The sequence below is a fragment of the Sebastes fasciatus genome, chromosome 6 (assembly GCF_043250625.1).
Source record: "Sebastes fasciatus isolate fSebFas1 chromosome 6, fSebFas1.pri, whole genome shotgun sequence".
Taxonomy (NCBI): Eukaryota; Metazoa; Chordata; class Actinopteri; order Perciformes; family Sebastidae; genus Sebastes; species Sebastes fasciatus.
Window position 1 is genome coordinate 15,356,280 of NC_133800.1, and position 20,666 is coordinate 15,376,945.

General features: G+C 40.7%; 1 protein-coding gene across 4 annotated transcripts in view; it reads left to right on the forward strand.

Moving 5' to 3' along the window:
• Positions 1-8,004: 8,004 nt before the first annotated feature.
• Positions 8,005-20,666, forward strand: part of LOC141769111 (uncharacterized) — a 47,180-nt gene continuing 34,518 nt past the window's right edge. For 3 of the 4 annotated variants that reach the window (XM_074637835.1, XM_074637837.1, XM_074637838.1), the window contains exons 1-3: positions 8,005-8,200; positions 18,346-18,447; positions 20,049-20,251. In XM_074637835.1, the coding sequence (XP_074493936.1) occupies positions 8,162-8,200; positions 18,346-18,447; positions 20,049-20,251 (344 nt within the window). In that variant the 5' untranslated portion in view covers positions 8,005-8,161. The remainder of the gene's footprint in view (positions 8,201-18,345; positions 18,448-20,048; positions 20,252-20,666) is intronic. The other variant, XM_074637836.1, reaches the window with a different exon arrangement.

Below are 20,666 nucleotides of genomic sequence, written 5' to 3' on the forward strand. Positions count from 1 at the left end.
GGATACTGTAATGTTATGGTATTGGAAGGGCTCCATCGCTTTCACATAGGCTAAAGATTGCTGTGTCGTAAACTTTTCAGAAAGCACAAATTGTCCATTTATAAAATCAAGATGTCTTGTGGTGAGATAACATGATTGACATAACTATGACAAAGAATGTGGGATTTGTATTGCCATACCTAGCGCATTTCACTCGAGGAAATAAATAGTAAAGAACGGAATATATAAATACAACCTCTTTGTTAAATTTGCTCGATTGCACTTTCAGACTTTGCAAACAATAAATCATGTCTTCCTTTGCGCACAATCATCAGCGCGCTACTCCTCTGCTCTCAATAGGCCTACACGAGCGTGCACGCACACAAACACAGACAGACAGAGAAGGGGGGTGATGGGGGGTCTGTTGTTGATTAATTGCTGAAAGGGGAGTCCGGCGGCTGTCTGTCTGTTCAAACACTCTCCGGTGAATCCTACAAGGATGTAAACAAACCTCATCCCCTGCTCTGATTTGTGTTCAGCGGAGAACAACAGAAGCTGCTCCCCTTCCCGTGGATCTTTTAGCCAGGTGTCATGACTGGGTCCTTGACGGCTCCTGTCTTCCCCGGTGCCCCGGTGGGGCCCCGAATACATTACAATAATTAAGCCTTTCGTGATTTAGCCTCCTAGGAGAGAAGTCCAACAATGTAATTAAGGGCAAGCTCGCTGTATTAGGTATGAATATTCAAAACTGTGTCAATTAATTAGCCGGTGTATCTCTCCCGTTATGTCTCGGTCCTTCAAGCCCACTCAAAAGGTCAACTGTGTCGACGGAGAGCATATTTTAAAAGACATCATGTAATTGCAACGAAAATCACTTTTTAGTGCCACTTCGCCTGACAAAGAGTGAACATTTATATATTCATCGCTAAATAAAGAAAGTCGTTGTTGTGCTTGAGTTTTTTTTGTTTTCTTTGCATATAATTGTTTTCCTGGCGCCTGAAAAATGAGTTTTGAAACTCTGAGGCCCTCAGAGGCCAACGCGGGTAAAAGCATCCTCTTTAAACGCCCGGGAAAGATCAATATTAAATCTGTTTTCACAAAGGGGGCCGTTAAATAGACACCGTGGCTGATCTGCATAACAAAATTAATTAGGTAGTCTACGGCAGTCTTCGCCTGCGCCCAACTCCTGGACAAATAACTAGTTGTAAAGCACACCTTCTGGGCATACGGAACATATGCTGGAATTATCCTTAATTGACTAATTACATAAATTACTCATTAAGTTTACAGCACATCAATTATAAAAGATGTATCAATTAATTTTGCATAAATTACAAGCGGCACGCTGCACGAAGAGGGCGGCGGAGGGAATGAGGGTCGCCAGGAGGGGGTCTACTCTAAGGTGGAGCGTTTATATGTGTGTGTGCGTGTATGTGCGTGCGTGTGAGTGACGGTCGTCTGTTTGTTTCCTGTCTCTAATAATTATTTGTTCAGCTTAAGGGCAGAGATATTCTTTCTCTGTCTCCCATTCGCAAAGGGAAAGTGTGGGGGTAATGGCAATTATACTAATAATAATAATCTTAAAGACCTCTCTCCAAGTCATAAGGGGCTCATCGTCGCGGAGAGAGCCATTAAAATCAATTAGCGAGGCCTATTGTTTTCAATGGAAAATTAAACCAGTTTAGGACTGCGGTGCAGACGCTGTAAGCCTTAACTTGTGTAATGGGGAATTATTTAGAGGCAAAATACGACAGATCTTTCCGTTTCCCCATAAAAGAGCGAGCAAGCAGGAGCATTAATGGATCAAAGCTGCAGTGTGTCTGCCTGTTGCCTTCAAGAGACAGCTAAGGTACAACTATACCATCATTATTCATCACAGTGGCAAACTGCATATTAAGCTTTCAGTCTTGTATTCTTCCCAAACTCTCTAACCTCAAACTTCCAGAACAACAATAAGAAAAGTGTCACCAGAACAAAATGAATAATTATTATCCATAAGCTCTGTAACTGTTTCCTCCTTTTGTCAAAATGAATAATTTCACATTGCACACCAGTGTCTGCATTATATACAAATCAATATTTGAATATGCAACATAATATACAGTATGTCTGGTCAAAAAATGGGAATGTTACAAGGGTGGACAAAGTAACAGGATTACCCGACTTGCAACCAGTAATGCTTTTTTTTTTTTTAAACTTAATTTTGACTGTACAACAGAGCTGTTAAAACAACTCCATACTAAGTTTTAGATTGTAGTTTGTGGTGCTTTTGTATTGGACTGCAATGAATGCAAATTGTTCCTTTAATTTTGTCAAAACAGAGTCTGAATATGTTTCATACTGAGGAAAATGGCTCATACACAGCACCTATAGTTGTGCATAGAATGATTTCAAATAATTTCCCACTTTTTCACTCTTAATTATGACTTTCCAGGAGTAGCAGTAGCATTTCCTAACTGTGAGCTGGACAGGTTAAACATCTGCAGTTGAAAATTACAAAAAATATGATACACCTGGGATTAAAATGGGAATTATGAAAAAGCACAAGCAAAATCCGGACTTGTTGGGGATAAAAAAAAAAGGAATTTGGGTATTTTTAATTTTCTTAATTTATTTGAAATTTTTTATCGTCATTTAGGCACTCATTGAAACTAAAATTACCACCTCTGTTGGTAGAATGCCTCTACCAACCAGTCAAGTTGCAGTTTACATCCATGTTTGTCCAAAATGTCATCACTTCATCATTTTATCCTGTTAGACATTTGTGTGAATCATTTGTCATAATAGCATATAAATTATTGAGTTATGGCCAAAAAGGTAATTTGTGAGATCACAGTGACTTTGACCTTTGACTTTATTTTTCACCCGTAATACTTTATTGGGGGTAACATCAGGTATACAGGAACAAACAAATAAAGCACAAATGTAAATGATGGTCCCTCCATATTTTGGTATACCCCTACCAAAAAGCCCCCTCCCACCCAACCCTCACCCATTGCCGATGCAAAAAGGATTTAAAAAAAAGAAAAGAAAATAAGATAAAAAAATAATTAAAATTAAATAAATAAAAAATAAAACACACATTAATGACTGTAATAATAATTATAGGATAAATCCCAAAATACAGATAAAATAGGCTGCTAAACTTTACATCAAATATTCAATGCTTCAAACACGATGCATTCAGTCGTCTCACATATACAAAGCTCAGTGATTGTTACTTCTGTTCTGTTTGCTCATCTGCTCTGTCTTTCTCAACATTACCATATTTCCTTCCATCACGCGCATGCATGCACACACGCACACACACATGCATGCACACAGGCACAAACTATGTCCCCAACAAGTTCAATACTTGACTGGACTGGATCAAACTTACCAGTATAATTTTATTTTGATGAGAAAAATTAAGAGCAATTTGCAGGAGGATGAAAGTAACAGGGGGAACTCTACATTTGCTCTATTTCTTTCCTTTAGTATTTTCTGTAGGAAAGGACTGTAGGCTGTAGTTCTACTGTAATACGGGCCTTGCACAGTTCACCATAATTCACACATCCTTCCTCCTTGAGGATGACTACTATGCTACTATCTATTTGATTTTTTGTGACTTAATTTATAGGGACATCAAGGGAGGCTCTGAGGTTTCCCCTTCCACACCTCTTCTGGCCCAATAACTTGTGTATCTTTCACATTGCTTGAGTTCTCACTGAATACAGCTCTAACTAATTAGAAATATGTGTAGCCTTTACTCATAATAACATGCTCATAGACTGCCTAAGAGCTCTCACCAACCAACTACCTACTTCACTGAACTTCACTGAGATGACCTTCTCTCATATGCCTCCTCATATTCATACTGCCCTCTTATCTTTGGCAGCCACAATAATAAACCTGAAGCAGGTGTCCTTGTTTTACTAAATTGTGTTTGAGTCTATATATCTGTGAGGTTTCATTCACCTCACTCATCTCTGCTTTCACAGACTGTCAGGGTATTCCTATTAAAGAAGTATCCACTTGATAAAACTAGTTCTGATAATGCTGTAATAGGCTGCAGTGACCATACGGAGGTCTGATCCCTCCAATCAGCGGTCATCAAGATGAGAATCCACACAGAAGCAGCTCACTTCAGATCTCAAAAGGAAAGCCTTAAACCTAACCTAAACCTTAAACACTTAAAGTATTTTACTATAACAATTGAAAATTATCTTTTTATTTAGGTTGTGTTTACTGTTTGGTTTTGTACTTTTCTTATTGACATCCATAACTGGCCAAACAGTAGATGAAGATGAAGAGTGTGAAGTATGAAGATGTCTCACATCAACAGCACAACAACAGTTACTGAGAGTGTTCAACATGTTAACTCAAACATCAGGTTTTTTCCCATTAGAGTGGTTTTCTATATGACTCACTATTTTACGTCAACACTGAAGAATCACTCAGGAAAAGAAAGATAGAGATGTCTCATTAATTCACATTCATCACAGGCAAACGACATGTTGTGCTTTGCAAGGGGCATGACTCACTTTATGTCAAACGTCTCACTCTGCATTGTTAATTTAATTTAGTTTATTTATTTATGTATTTATTTGTGGGGGTTGGGGGGTATTTATTATCATTATTAGTGATAATTTAATTTTTATTTCATTTATTAATTATTATTTTGTTACATTATAATTTTTTTAATTAATGTTTTGTTTTCCATCCATTCATCCATCATCTGTAACCGCTTATCCTATTCAGGGTCGTGGGGGGGCTGGAGCCGATCTGACATTGGGCGAAGGCAGGGTACACCCTGGACAGGTCGCCACACTATCACAGGGCTGACACATAGAGACAGACAACCATTCATGCTCACATTCACACCTACGGGACATTTAGAGTCATCAATTAACCTGCATGTCTTTGGACTGTGGGAGGAAGCCGGAGAACCCAGAAGAAAACCCACGCTAACACGGGGAGAACGTGCAAACTCTACACAGAAGGGCCCCTCTTGCTGTGAGGCGGCAGTGCTACCACAGCACCACCGTATAGCCCTAATGTTTTGTTTTGAATTATGTAATTTAGTTGTTTTTTTTGTTGTTGTTAATAATTTCTAATGCATATCTTTAAAACCAATATGACCCAATGACCCGCTTGCTGTACATTATCCCGCTTATTACGCTGCTGCTTACTTAAGAAATCAATAATTTTACACAAAAACGGTCCTCCGGAGTCCGACATCAGAGCTGCGTCCATAGCAACGGTCTGTTATATATAGCAACGGTCTGCTATAAAGAAATAACAGACCATAGAACGTCATGCTTGACCAATCAGAATGGAGTATTCAACAAAGTTGTGTAATAAATATAAGAAATACAGACTGTATTTGTGAGTGTATTACTTATAATAATCAATGAGGGTTTTATTTTGAAGATTGTGACCGGAAATCATATTGATTCATGTCTGGCTTGACTCTGGTCTGACAGTACAGAAACCATTTGGCTGCCCACATTGATACTGCACTAACGTAGCCTCCATTACTATGAGATTAGAGGATGCCTTCACCACAAATGGGAGACCACAACATCTTTTAGAGATGCTCATATTGCTTACTGCAGTAGAAAGAGTTAGGTGGTTACTGTGGATTCCAATGTGGTTCTGAACTAAAAGCCATTGGCAGTAACAGGGATAAATGCACACACATTTACAATTATACATATGCATGTGTTTGAGTATTACTGCATGCGTAATGTATTAATGTGTTCCAGTGTTAACACAGACATGTGGTCCTTTTATAAGAAAATAATCTTCATCTATTCTGATCTTGTGATTAACATCCCACATCTGTTACTTGTTGCAGGGCCACTATGTAGACTAGGGGTCACTTCAAAACTTGGATTACCAACTTGGCAAAGCAGGCAACTGTCCAGGTGTCCCAGACCCCCAGGTGCCCCAAAAGCTCCAGGTTCACTGCATGTCAATCGTTTTGGTAATTTGATTAACCGCAAAAGGCAGATGTTGTGTTATTATCAAAAGGTTGTGAGCCTCTCTTGTCAGGCTATTAAATAGGTGTTATCACTCGCTATAAGCACCATAGATGTGGGTCAGTAGGGGCCTACTACACCCAGTAGTAGGTTTTATCATCTATTCACATGGTAGATCACCGAAAGAAGGTATAACAGAACACAACAGTGCCCTCTAGCGACCATAATAATTATTACAGGAGCAGAAGCAGAAGTCAGTCAACCTCCATATGGGCTGGAGGTTGGGGGTGATGGATGGGATACAAAACACAGAGTATAACCCCAGGAGGCTGGCGTTCGCCTCCCATGTGTAACTAACAACGTGTGGCATTAGGTTCCACTTTCACTTTTGAAACAGAATCATTTTAACCTTTAAAAAAAAGTTGTAGTTTTGTTGCCTAAACCAAAAGATGCCTTTTTGTTTGTGCTCTAGTTTCGCTTTCAATTTTACAACATAGTAGGCGTAGTAGGCCCCTAATGACCCACATCTATGGTGCTTATAGCGACTGATAACGCCTATTTAATGGCGTGATAACAGTCAAATCAGGTGGTCTTGTAGAGGAGACCTGTGTCAAAATCAAAATTTAAGACTTTTATTCGTTAATATTGTGCTTGCATAGTGGGGCTCTTAAATGGAGTTGTGTTCAATGTAATTATCACAAACTAAATGACTCTTGGAAACCTTGAGGCCAGGTAGCATTACTGCAGGAGGTGAGTTGGTTGGTACATGCACAGAGGGTGGTTAGTGCAGGGGGTTCAGTAGGGGCCCAACAAATGTTTGCAGGTTAATTTTGCCATGCACATGATAAGTAACAGTTATGCTAGCAAGATAGCATAGATAGATAGATAGAGAGAGAGAGAGAGACAGCGAGAGTGAGAGAGTGAGAGAGAGAGAGAGAGAGAGAGAGAGAGAGAGAGAGAGAGAGAGAGAGAGAGAGAGACTAATATGTAAAAAGATAAATCAAGTGTCACCCTGACCCAGTGATAAATGTCTTGTCCATTTTAAATATTAAAGTTTCAGCGCTGGCTGAGTTTTTTTCTATTGTGTGTGTGTGTGTGTGTGTGTGTGTGTGTGTGTGTGTGTGTGTGTGTGTGAGAGAGAGAGAGAGCTTCTGTCCTCGTGTGTTCTCTATTTTCTCAGGTTGTTACTCACAGGTCATCTTTCAGATTAATTAAAGTGCTTCCTGTCACACACACACACACACTCACACACACTCACACACACTCACAATCCAGACAGCCATTGCAGTGCACTCTGGTTCTGGCAGTGGTTTTGATCGTATTGCGGCAAAATAGAAATTAATGTGTGAAAAATTGCTGCACACCAAAATATATATTATTATTTTCTGTGTGTTCACCATGCAGGAGTAAATCAACAGTGAAGCCTGCTGGCAGTGAAGGGGTGCTGTCCGTGGTGCTGGAGCGCTGCTATTCATCATTCACTGGGTTGTTTCATTGGTGGACGCTGAGGCTTTAGGCCTATACGTTATGGGATAGACATGTGTGTGTGTGTGTGTGTGTGTGTGTGTGTGTGTGTGTTAGTGTGTATGTGTGTCTGTGTTTGTGTGTGTGTGTGTGTGTGTGTGTGTGTCTGTGTGTGTGTCTGTGTGTGTGTGTGTGTTTTTTAGTGTGTGTCTGTGTGTGTGTGTGTGTGTGTGTGTGTGTGTGTGTGTGTGTGTGTGTGTGTCTGTATGTGGTATGTGTGTGTTTGCGTGAGTGAGTGTGTGTGTGTGTGTGTGTGTGTGTGTGTATGTGTGTGTGTGTGTGTGTGTGTGTGTGTGTGAGTGTGTGTACATGTTGTGAGGCTCCCTACTCTACCGCAGGGAGCGCGGTTGAATCAGCGAGCCTCCGCCTCCGTCTCCGTCGGATCTCCTCTTCCTGCCGTCACACCCACACACTGCTCTGCTCGGTGTGGTGGGTTCACCCGGAGAGAGGAGAGAGGAGGGAGGACCGACAGCAGAGTGCTGCAGTGAGAGCGCAGCGGGGGACTCGGGAGCAGAGACAGAGAGAGAGAGAGAGAGAGAGAGAGAGAGAGAGAGAGAGAGAGAGAGAGAGAGAGAAAACACACACACACACACACACATACACACATACACACACGCATCAAGCAGTGTTATTGCCGAACAACTTGTGTCTATGGAGAGATCTGCAGCGACGCCGCCGTAGCGACGCAGGCCGACATGGAAGAGTATCTGCGGAGCGTCCAGAGCAGACTCGGGGTGAGTTGAGAGCCGTGAGCTGCGGCGTTAAACACCAGCTTGTGTGGTGTAATGAATGAGACCATGACGAGGAAGGCTGATGCTGCTGCTGTGCTACAGGCTGCTGTTCCTGTTGCTGGAGAAAAAGCCTCTTCGGTCCCCCCAAGCACCTGTAGATCGACAATATATGACAGTCCATGGGGAGAGGAAGGCGTGTTTTGGCCCCATACAATAAGCTCGTTGTGTTTACAGCAACATCCGTGTGTGCATTTGAATGAGGAGCTAATGAGAGGGAGGCGTGACATCAACAAGTTTAGCCAGAGGCTGTCCTTCACTGTTATCTATCTGGCTGCTCTGCAGATACTGACTCATGATTTGCATTTGATCCAGGACTGAATATCTGTTCACACACATAAAAAAACAAAAAAAAAGCCTCATGCAAATACTAAACAACCTAATTTATATAGACTAAATGACTGTGGAGCCTTTGGGGCATACATATTTGCATATTGTTATAGATTATAGATATGTGTTTTTTACATTTCTGTATATATATACTGTGTACATTTAGACTATATAGGAGTGCCCTGCAACACTTACACAGAGGTTCACATCAGGGAGCCTGTCATGGATGATGTTTTGAGGCCATATAGGGCCAACTGCTATTTCTATATGTGCTTGGTTATAAGGCATGAGCATATTATCAGTTGCAGTGTACGATACGATACGATACGATACGATACGATACGATACGATACGATACGATACAACTTTATTGTCAGTTTGCACTGAAATTCATTTTGCATCCATAGGCAGCTCACAAATATCATACATAACCCATTACAAAAATGACCATCTGTCTTCTGGATTTACATGTCTTTAGCAGCACATTAATTATTATTTAGCAACAAGATGGACTGATGGATCTTTAGCCTGATGCGGTTAAATGCAGGGACTCTGAATCGCCTCTTGGCGGGCAGAAGTTGATATTCTCCATGTAGAACATGTAAGGGATCAGAGGAGATGCTGTTGGCAAGTCTGAGCATGCTCTTGTTGTGAGCTGCTTGAAAGGAGGCTGTCACAGGTTGGCCAATGATCTATGGTCATGATCATTCAAAGGTTTTGAGGCTGTTAACACAGTATATTCTCAGCCCCTTCAAAGAGTATTTGTGATGACTCAATGCCCGGTTGATTTTTGGCACCGCTGCACTTTAGGTATTTATATGTTGGCTGAGTTAAATACCTTCTGTTTTTCATTTAATGTCTCTGATGAGTATATAACATGCCTAAGCACCCTGTCAATGTCAGGAAATTATCAGAAATAACTAGTGAAGAGCACTAGTTTGTTCAGTGACTTATTAATAGTCATGATTTGGCTTGGTTTTGGTTATGGAGTCAACTTGGTGCTGTTTTTCTTGCATTACAGAGGAAGTGTTTGCACATTCACACACACACGCACACATGGTTTACTGATATCTTTGTTCAATTGGATATACATTTCTTAGAATGTAATCCTCAGTCACATTCAATTTATCCCATTTAGCAAATCACACTCTGCAGGCAATATTGCCCCATTTTTCAAAGCTTACAGGGAGAAAAATCCAGACCTAAACATAATCCATGTGGTTGAAAAAACAATCTCTCTTTAAGGTCCATGTAGCAGCTGCTCTGGAGCTTTTGATCATATCAGAATATCTCCATCAGCAGATGGAGTTTGCTGAGTTATCATAGAATTGTAGATGTTCAAATTTCCTTTCTTTCTCTTTACCAGTTTAAAAAGAGCTCTGTACGAAATTTTGAGCAAATCTATAATAGAGGGGTTTTGCTTCCACACGGCTCTCAACATGGTGACGGCTTAGCCGGTGGCTAGCAGCTAACAGTGCAAACAACGGCAACCGTGCTGACAGAGCTAACCACTCAAAGACTTGCAACTCAGCTTTAACACCAATGACTCAGAACTTCACTTGGACTTGAGCCTTTTGGATTGAAAAGAACTGATACCATCTGGGCTGCACAATTAATCACATTTTTATCCTCAAAGGATGAGGAGGAAATCACAATATTTGTTAAAGGCAAAATCCGTGTCAAGATACCATTTTAAATTAAATATCGGCATGCTGCGGAGATGTCCTGACCTACAGATCACTTTCTACAGACTAAAGAAAACATCTTTGTTTGATACAGATCCTTGCCAAAATCACACCATAATCATTTTTAACATGAAACACTAATAAAAATTAGAATAATGATGTAAAAATGATCAATCCCTCTAATATCGCAAATCATATCGCAATTGCAATATCAGTAAAAATAATCTCAATTAACAATTTTTTTCAAAATCATGCAGCCCTAATACCTTCCCCCAAGTCCGAAGTTTAAAAAGTTTGCCACTAATCAATTAATTTCCTGAAACAACGAATGTTAACGCTATTCATTCCCAGCAAGTCGACACTTAATTCCCCAGATCTTTTTTTTATGATTATGTTCAGTCTTACTTTTTTACAAATAAATAACATTCTTTAAAAGCATTCATGATTTCTGTAAATTTAATATATTATTACTCTGCTGTTAAAATGCCATTACATTTGGTGGAGAGCGCATACTGACTTTTTTTAAGACTCAAAACTCAAAATTTAGGACTTGGGACTGGAATGCAAAGACTTGAGACTTACTTGTGATTTGCACCTCTGCCAGTGGGACACACAAACAGGGACTCACATGCACGCGCTGCAGGACCACCTACATAAACAAAGCACAGAGAAACTCGTATTACAACACACGCACAGAGGGAGAGTGATTTCATTCTCTGTTCAGGTAGACATTACTCCACTATATCTTTACCTAGACAATAATTGTTTGTTGCTATACTAATGCTCTGAATATCATATAGAGAACCTTTAAAGACTTAGCTTCAACATTCATTCTTGACCTTAACGCAAATTAGTTTTAACACCAGCAATTTCTTTATCACATTAACTCAACTTGTGATTTTTAGGTTACAGCGGTTGCATCAGTTTTTTGAAGTGAAGATACTGGCATCATATGAAACTAAAAAACATAAGGAATCCATTGGTACTAACCATGTCATACTAGCTTGTTGGGAAGGAGGCTAAATAACGCACCAAACTTACACTACATTTTGGTGAGGAAAAACTGGCATGGCCATTTTCAAAGGAGTCCCTTGACCTCTGACCTCAAGATATTTAAATGAAAATAGGTTTTATGGGTACCCACGAGTCTCCCCTTTACAGACATGCCCACTTTATGATAATCACATGCAGTTTGGGGGCAAGTCATAGTCAAGTCAGCACACTGACACACTGACACACCGACAGCTGTTGTTGCCTGTTGAGCTGCAGTTTGCCTTGTTATGATTTGAGCAAATGCAGTACCTGTGAGGGTTTCTGGACAATATTTGTCATTGTTTTGTGTTGTTAATTGATTTCCAATAATAAATATATACATACATTTGCATAAAGCAGCATATTTGCCTAGTCCCATGATAAGAGTATTAAATACTTGACAAATCTCCCTTTAAGGTACATTTTGAACAGATAAGAGATGTGTGATTAATTTGCGATTAATCGTGATTAACTATGGACAATCATGCGATTGAATATTTTAATTGATTGACACATATGTACACCAATATGCTGTTACTACATTTCATATATGGTTGATATTACCAAAATACAGAATTGTATTTGCTTAATTCTCTTAAAGGTACTGTTTGTAAGTCCTAACACGTACAAATCATAGCAGGTTTGGTGTCCCTTGCGCGCTCGCGTGTGGCTACGCTGTTCAGACTCAGACTCCAACACAAACTACAAGGAAGCACCAAAACTGCAAAGTTATATCTAGTGAAGCCTGTCTTGCAAACAGTGTTAACTATTCCTGCTTCAGCCTCCCGACGGTGGCCAGAAGACACAGGGAAGACCGTAACCCTGGTCTCCAGGGCCGGAGTCGATTCTGTACTCTGCTCCTCTGCCAGCTTACCTTCACTCACACACCGCGCTCGTTCTCACTCGTTCTCTCGCTCCACCTCTCACGTGCATGCGCGCACACTACACACTGCAGAAGAGTTAGTTTAGCTCTGAGAATATCTAGTGAATGTACAGTGGAAGTTTGTGCAGAAATAAAGGCTGCAGCTCGTCCAGACCAACAGAGGTTTCCCGTATCTTGTTTCCTGCTGCTGAGTGAAGAGACGGGGCTCCGGAGCAGGTAACGTTATCGTCTCCGACCAAAACTCCGTTGTCGGGCGCCGCAGTAGCTCACCTGGTAGAGCGGGCGTCCCATGTACCAAGGCTTAGTCCTTACCGCAGCGGCCCCAGGTTCGGAATCCGACCTGCGGCCCTTTGCTGCATGTCATCCCCTCTCTCTCTCCCCCTTACAAAAAACTATCTCTGTCTCTGTCAAAAAAAAATAAAAGAATAAAAGCCCCAAAAATAATGTTAAAAAAAACAAAAAACTCCGGTGTCTCCCCTGTTCCTTCTGACCACGGTCGGGAGGCTGAAGCAGGAAAAGTTAACACTAGGATCAGCATTAATTCATGGAGAGACCTTCGTATGGTCAGCTAACATTACTGCCAAGCAGGTGAAATATAGAGTGATATTGTGGTTTTAGCTGACGTGTGTCGCCTCACTGTTTTGAGCGATGCTCGTTCATGTCTATGCAGAGCGAGCACAAGCGCGAGCAACAGGACGCTGACTTTCGTTGACTTAACGGCCACAGATTTCACTGTTAACAAGCAATTTCTGATTCTTACATAGAGCCCCTTTAATTATATTTTCAACCATGCTACAGTATCTAGAATATACAGTTTATTCATGTAAACAGGTGTCTGTCGGCACAATTCAAACCCGCAGATGAGCAGCCGGTCTACGAATTAAATTTAAAGAGGATAAGAGCTTTTATCCTGGATGTACTTTACATAAACGTAAAGGGAAAGCTGAAGAGAAGAGAAGATCAAAGAAGCAAATCCACAGATCAGAGCACAGCAGGGTAATTGAGTGATAAGGAGGGCAACTGATGAGTGTCATGGAGGTTGCAGATAAAGTGTAACACATGTCATGATTATCAACCATTTCTCTCTCATGCACACAGACAGACACACTTTCTCTCTCTCTCTCTCTCTCTCTCTCTCAGCTCTCCAACATAAACTTTGATGATTCGCTATTTTGCTGACCACTCTCTGTCATTCTCCCTCTCTGTCTCTCTACTCTGTGTATGGCCCCCGTCCAGAACATCCATACCTCTAATTGGCTTGGCTCTTAGTGCTTACTGAACCTACCAATCTTTCTCTCTCGCTCTCTGTTTATCTCCACCCTCCTTCACTCTCCCATCATTTGGCATAGAGCTGAAGCAATGTGCTGAGTGGACTTCCACCATCTGTCCTTCTCAGTCTGCACACTGATACACCCACACACACACACACACACACACACACACCTGAAGAGGTTTTTTTAGGACCACTTTGATTCTGGCTTTAGGTTTGTGCTCAGTACCAAAATGTGATCATTTCAAAGTCTTAAAAAGAACAGGTAATTTTCAAACCCTATGCGTGTTACTATTCATCCCGATAAATGTTAAGTACAAAAACACATAACAGTTGAGATGTAAAACAAATTGCTAGATAAAAGAGGCCCAAATTGCCTTCACTGCCTTTCTAGGCACTGCAGCGGTGAAAAGGATGGTTGGCTATGGAATGTGTAATAATTTGAAAAGCATTAATTGGCATGACTGAACCAAATGGAAAAGTAATAAAAGAAAGCATGGAGAGTGTGGACTGATGGGTTACGGCAATGGAGTCCCCTATATTTTATTAAAACATTTACTATTCTCTTTGTGTGAATAACATGGGGATTCGTTCGCTGAGCATATTCCACAAAAAAAAAACACTATTTTTTCTTCTTTTATCTTATTCAAATAGTGTAAATTATGGCCCAAATGATAATCACAATTATTTGGTGGGAATATTTTTATTGCACTTTTAAATAAACAGAGCACTGCTTTCTCTTCCATGTTGTGCTACATTCTTGCTAATGAATTCATTTTTTGCATCAAAATAAGACTGGTTCGTATTCACAGTGTATCTCCCAGAAGCAAAATAAAATTGTACCAAAACCTTTTACCCAAAATGAAATCAACAGAGCACTGCTTTCACTTTCACATTGCACTACATTTATGCTAATAAATTAAATCTTTGCATCAAAATAAGACTTAAAACAAGCATTTTGGTTTAAAAAAAGTAATATACAGTGTATTATTCTTCTACTCTGGACTGCAGCCGCAACATTCAGGAACGTTTTTCACAGGCTGCTGCTGTGCACATGCAGCGGCATGTCAGCGCCCCAAAAGCGACGCCAAAATATCTCTATCGCCTTCTGGTGGTTGGCTATTAGTTTAGGAATCGCTTGATTTGATATGCAGCAGAGTTTTCTTTGAGCAGAGTACGCATTTTAAACGTGCATATTGCAGTTGATCAAGTTCATTTAATTGAATGAAGCCAAAATGTGATCGCGATTAATATTCAATTAATTGTGCAGCACTAGTTTATAAGGATGTTGTGATATACCGGTATTGACGATAACCATGATATTTGAAAATGAATATTGATATGTTAATAATAGTTGCAGCAATCCAGCACCCCTTCAATCATTTTATATATACAGTACAGTTATGGTTACTCTCTCTCCACCACCCTACACTTGTATTTTGAGTGTAATTAATTTGCCAAGAAGAGACAAAATGCACAATTAACAAAGTTAAAGATGAATTTCAATCATAGCATTATTTTGTATTTTTTTTATTATTTTCTATAGTTATCGTGATAATATCGTTACCATGAATTATTCTGGCCACGATAACTGTGTAGTGAAAATCTGATATGACAGCCCTATTGTGTGTATGTAAATAGTGGTATTGTTGCTCAGTGGCTGACACAGGAAGAAGAACATGCCTCTCATATTCAGCCAAGGTTTTGTGTCCAGAGACATGGCGTTCAGATGAAATAGAGACTCCCATAGATAGGATTATATGTATATGATATGATCAAGATGTCTGTGTGTGATGGATCACCTAGTTTCTTTGACTTCAATCTAATGTACTTGGACAGGCTCCAGTTGCTCCGATGGTTGCAACACCAGAAATGTAAACATTTGCGGTTTCAGAATACATTTAAAGGTTGTATTTAACTGCCCCGCAGCTTTTATGCATGGAGCAATTACTGTAAGCGAGTAAATCTCATCTCAGACTGATATTTGGCTGAAAATACAAATTGGGACAGCAGGGCATTTAAAGGAGATTCATAATATATTCCAAACCTGGCCTGCAATGAGGAGAGGAGAGGAGAGGAGAGGAGAGGAGAGGAGAGGAGAGGAGAGGAGAGGAGAGGAGAGGAGAGGAGAGGAGAGGAGAGTTTGAATGTGGAGAGACAGGGAGATAGAGCTCAGAGGGAGAGCACTCAGATTGAAGGATATCAGATGGCCGATGCATGCTCGTGCACACACACGCCTCTATGTTCTCCCGCTGCAGTAGAACAGACTCTGAGTGGTCTTTTCTCCTGCTAATGCATCGCTTCCTTTCTCTGGCTATCTAGTATTGATTTTTTCTCCTTCTCCTTCCCTCCTATGAAGGGATTGGCTGCAGACGTCCTCCCCCTCTCCTTCTCCTTCCCTCTCTCACACACCTTCTCCTCTTTCCTCTTCATAGAGATCGCTCCCTCTCTTTCCACTTCTTTGCCTCTCATCTTCACTCCCTCTTATCTAATTTCTTCCTCCTTTCTCTTTCTTCTCCCTATCACATTTTTCCACCTGTCTATCCCTCATTTTTTCCCTGTTCCTTTTCCCTCACCTCCTCTACATGTTTGACTTATCAATCTGCTGCCCATGCTCCCTATATTTCAGCCCCCTTTTTCATAAGCCTCTTCGAACTCTTTGCCCTCCTTCCTCCAATCTCACTATGCTCCTTCCCTTCTCATTTTAAGTCTAATCAACAGCCTCTAACCTCTCTCCTCCCTTCCCTCTGTGTGCTTTGGTCTCTCATTGCTTCTCCCCTCATTTCATTTATCCATCTGGCCCTATGAATCTGGTGAGGCCCTATGAATAGAAACAAGACACCTACTCAGTTCTGTATGCATTTTAACAGTACTGTATCCATCTATCCCCAGCATTAAGCTCCCTTACATCACCAGACTCCATTATATATTTGGCATGGCAACAAATGTGTTAAGCGTTAGCTACGTTTCCAGGGTGATATTTGAGAAAGCAGGATTACCAAATTAAATAAAAAATGAAAAGTCATTGCAGTCTGTGGGGCTCAAAAGACCATGCTTTGAATGTTTGACCATAGACTGTAAGAAGTGGACATGGTCACCGTGACGTCACCCATTGGTTTGTGGACTGCTGTTTTGAAGCCTTGAGTTTGGCATTTTGGCCGTCGCTATCTTGTTTTTTTGCAACCAGAAGTGACACGAGAGGGTGGAGCTAAGTTGCCCACTGATTTTAACCCATTAACTACACATTTACATTACTGCTGACCATCTTCCAAAGCACTCCATACGTTTGTAGACTGGTTTTCCACTTTCAAGGCAGCCATTGACTTCCATGAATTTTGTCAATAGTCAATGCATCACAGTAAACATTTAGTCATCTTTGTTTTTAGATAGAAAGTATCTCATGCATTGTAACTCACTCACAATGCATTGTCATTCGATAATGTCTAGCCCTCTGCAGATTTTCCAGAAAGGGAAAGCTGTTCAGTCACCGGCAAACCAATTGTATATGTAATCTACAACACATATAGGACAGGGAAGTTATAGCAGCAGACTGAACCATTCCTGAATAACTTTGCTGAATAATTTTAAGGGAAAAGGTTACATAAAAATGTGCATAGAGTTGTCAAGATACCACTAATATCACTTGGAAAGTCCTAATGGACTTCTATCAAAGTTATTTTGTCAAGGCCACAAAGCCAGTGTATCCTGCATCAGCTAGGGTGGAAGGTGATCAGAGGATACACAACTGAGCTTGTGACCATAAGGTTGCCAGTATGGGAGAGAATTGAGCCAGGAAACATGACATGTGAGGCTTCCTACCGGTCTTTGTTTTTGTAAACTTGCTTCTTCCCCTCCACTGCTCCAGCTCTCCCATCACAGCATCCTACAAGCCCATTAAGATGAGCTCCTGATAGACGGGATATTCATTGTATCCACATTTTGCGTCTTGATTAATGGTGCAGGCTGCAGGGCAGGCTTGTACGAGTGGTGAGTCAGCTTATCTATTTTAGATAAAACACTACAGATTGACACAGAACACCCAGTGCAAGTGCAAGATGGGGATGGTTGAGCGAGATTTTGATCCAAATTACCAAAAATGATTTGCACTGTTACCTTTTACTTTCAGTAATGAGTGAGGATGCATGCCTTTAAAGAGGAAGCCTTTGCGAATTATGATGTTTTGAATTCCTAAAATGATTGTGTTTCTCACAAAGACAAATGTTAAATGTCCAGAAACCTGACCTTTGGATGTGTGTATGTAATGTAAATACCTGTATTTAAATATCAATGCTGAAATGCCATATTAATAATCTAAAACCAAGAGTGCCAGTCAATAAATGAAGGGAGGAAACTCAATTTTCTGCCGTTTTCACCCTGAGATGAATGCTTAATCTCTGTAATGGATCTGTCATTAATGTCCACTTAACCTAAATGAGGAGTGTTTGTCTGCATTGTTTAGTGAAATTAATGGAAGTCATCACTTCTTTGATACAGAGTGTTACTCTGAGTTACAGTGAAAATGTTTCTCTCGCTAATTGAGACCGTTGCTTTGCTGTTACAACTGATTTTGCCTTTAGTGTAGTGCATATTGGATATTATTCTCTTTCAAGCATGAGCTAAGCCTCACAGCACCACGATTTCATTATTAATGCATACTGTTGGTTTCAAAATGCTGCAGTCATCTAATACAGTCACGCTGGCTTAAGTAGTTTCAAGTCATACAGGTATATCAGCTATCGAATCAAACAATGATGTACAGTACTGTCACCTGCTTCCTTTGTTGGATGTTGGAAAACAACGAGATCAAGTATGACTGAATGATGTCTTGTCACTCATATTTAGAAATGAAGAAGCCAACTATAACCTTGTATGTTTGTGTGTGTGTTTCCAGGCAGATGCATTAGAGGATCCCATCCACGCTGTTTTAGGCGGACCGGAGCCAGATGTTGACACTGTGGCCGCAACACTGTGCATAGCACTACACCTCAGCCAGGTAATATGTTTTCTACTTACAAACATTTGAAAGCCAAACTTTTTCCGATGGTTACAGTTGAAGTGTTCAAAAGTTTAAAGGTATAATATGTTTACCTCAATGGGTTACATTTGTCGGTTGCTGTCTGCGGCATTCAGGAAGTTGGTCCTTCCTCGTCGGCTCAACAAGCGAGCAAGGGAGCGAGAGAGCAGCGATGGCCCAGCCAGCTTTAGTGTGAATGAAGAGAGGGAGCGGTGTTAGTGAGAAAAAAGCGTTATTTTCTGATTGTTTCACGACCTTTACATTCTAAAGCACAAATAAATACACATCTAACTCCCAACACCTCCGCACAACAACTCTGTGGGAAGGTGCCGCGTTGCCAGATTTTGAATGAATGCAGCCGAAGGGCAAGCTTCACCCACCGATAGCAGCGCTCTGCACACAGCAGAGGAGAGACAGTGGAACAGTGGGAACACTGGAGCCCATGCACATAAAAACACACAACCCGTTCTCATCCGTCAAATACGGCCACTTTGTATCTGACAGAGCTAAAGGGGGACTTGTGAGTTGGTATCAGAAGCTGAGAGGCGTGACAAAGCAGCGGTATTTGACGACCTGAGCGGGCTGCGCACCCTGCATACTGTAGAAATGTCCCGAACACAGCAAATTAAGAATAAGAAGAAAAAAGAAAAGAGGGCAGAAACAGACACCACCACACACCTCAAGTGGGTCATAAGAGAAGATTGAGAGGGATTATTTCTGTATCAGTCTATACATTGTTTTTTTAGTTTTTTTAATTCCTGCATATTATACCTTTAAAGACCACATAGGCACAGGTCCTACCAGTGCTTGGCAGCACCTGGAAGTTGAGCCAACTCTTATAAAGTGAATTTATGTTATCAGCCGTCACTTTAGAAACTTGAGCTGTGCCCCAAATCATATATATACAAATTCTATACAGTAAATACCTCATACTAATTATCATAGAATACTGTTTTAGCAGTTAGTATACAAAGAATCAACCTACTATTTACTAACAGGACATGATTCAACACATACAACATCACTAGCTCCCAAAAGTCACTAAATCTAGCAAGAAAGTCCCCCCAACTTATAATTATGAATGTCAACAACAAACATGGCTATAGTTAGTACTCAAAGCTGTCAAGCTTGCAGCTTGTGGAAGACTCCGGTGACAATGAGTGCACCGGCAGACAGGCAGGGAGCCTATGATGTACAGTATTTACTGTATATAAGAAATGATTGGATGGGCTTATTACAGTCCTGCGACAGCCACAGATATACGATTTGTTTTGTTTATTTTGTCAGAGCATTTGATTTATTTAAATGTAAATATAACAAAAGAGGTTTCTAAAATATATTACCCTAGCTTCATCAGAACATTATTTAATTAAAGTAGTAAAATAATGACAGAATTCCTTTGATTTGAGCACTTTGTGGTGCACTTCTATATGCAACAATCTCATAACATGCTGCATTTAAAATCTGTATTTAATCAAATAAAACGTGATAATTGCTTAACATCTGATTCAAAGTCTGTTTGTTTTTTTCATTTTTAAATGTATCTGGTTTGATTTACTGTGTGTGTCTCTGTGCCCCAGAAGGAAACGTCCGGTGGGGTGTGTGTGCCGGTGCTCTGGCGCCGGCGATGTGACACTGAGTTGCCCGGGGAGACGGTGAGGTATCTGAGGAGGGTGAAAATTTGTGAGAGCTCGCTGCTGTGGAGAGAGGATGTAGACCTCGTGAAGCTTCATCACACCGGAAAACTCTCGCTCACACTGCTGAGAGATGGACTACTAGATAGGTAAACACACTCACATATGCAAATCATGTCAAAGCACAACATACAAACACCAGCTTGGTTTGTAGATAACTTCAGCTGATCTTTAACTGCTTTATAGATGAGACAACAGGGATGTAATTAAAATGTTACCTGAAAGAGGGTTCAGTGAATTTAGAAAGTTTTATGTTTCAGTGGACCAACACTGATTAATGTGTGTACTGGTGATGCTGAAGCACACACACACAGAGACCACAAACATATCCGGACACACTGGGTTCTGGCTCAGAAGACTTTATTTGTTGATGCAAAAATGAGATTGAGAGTATGTTTGGGTGTGTATTTCAAGCCTGCGTGTGTTCATCACTCATGACCCAAAGGGGAGTTGTATTTATGCAAATGCCTCACAATCATCGCTCCTTTCCCTGCAGCCATCCAT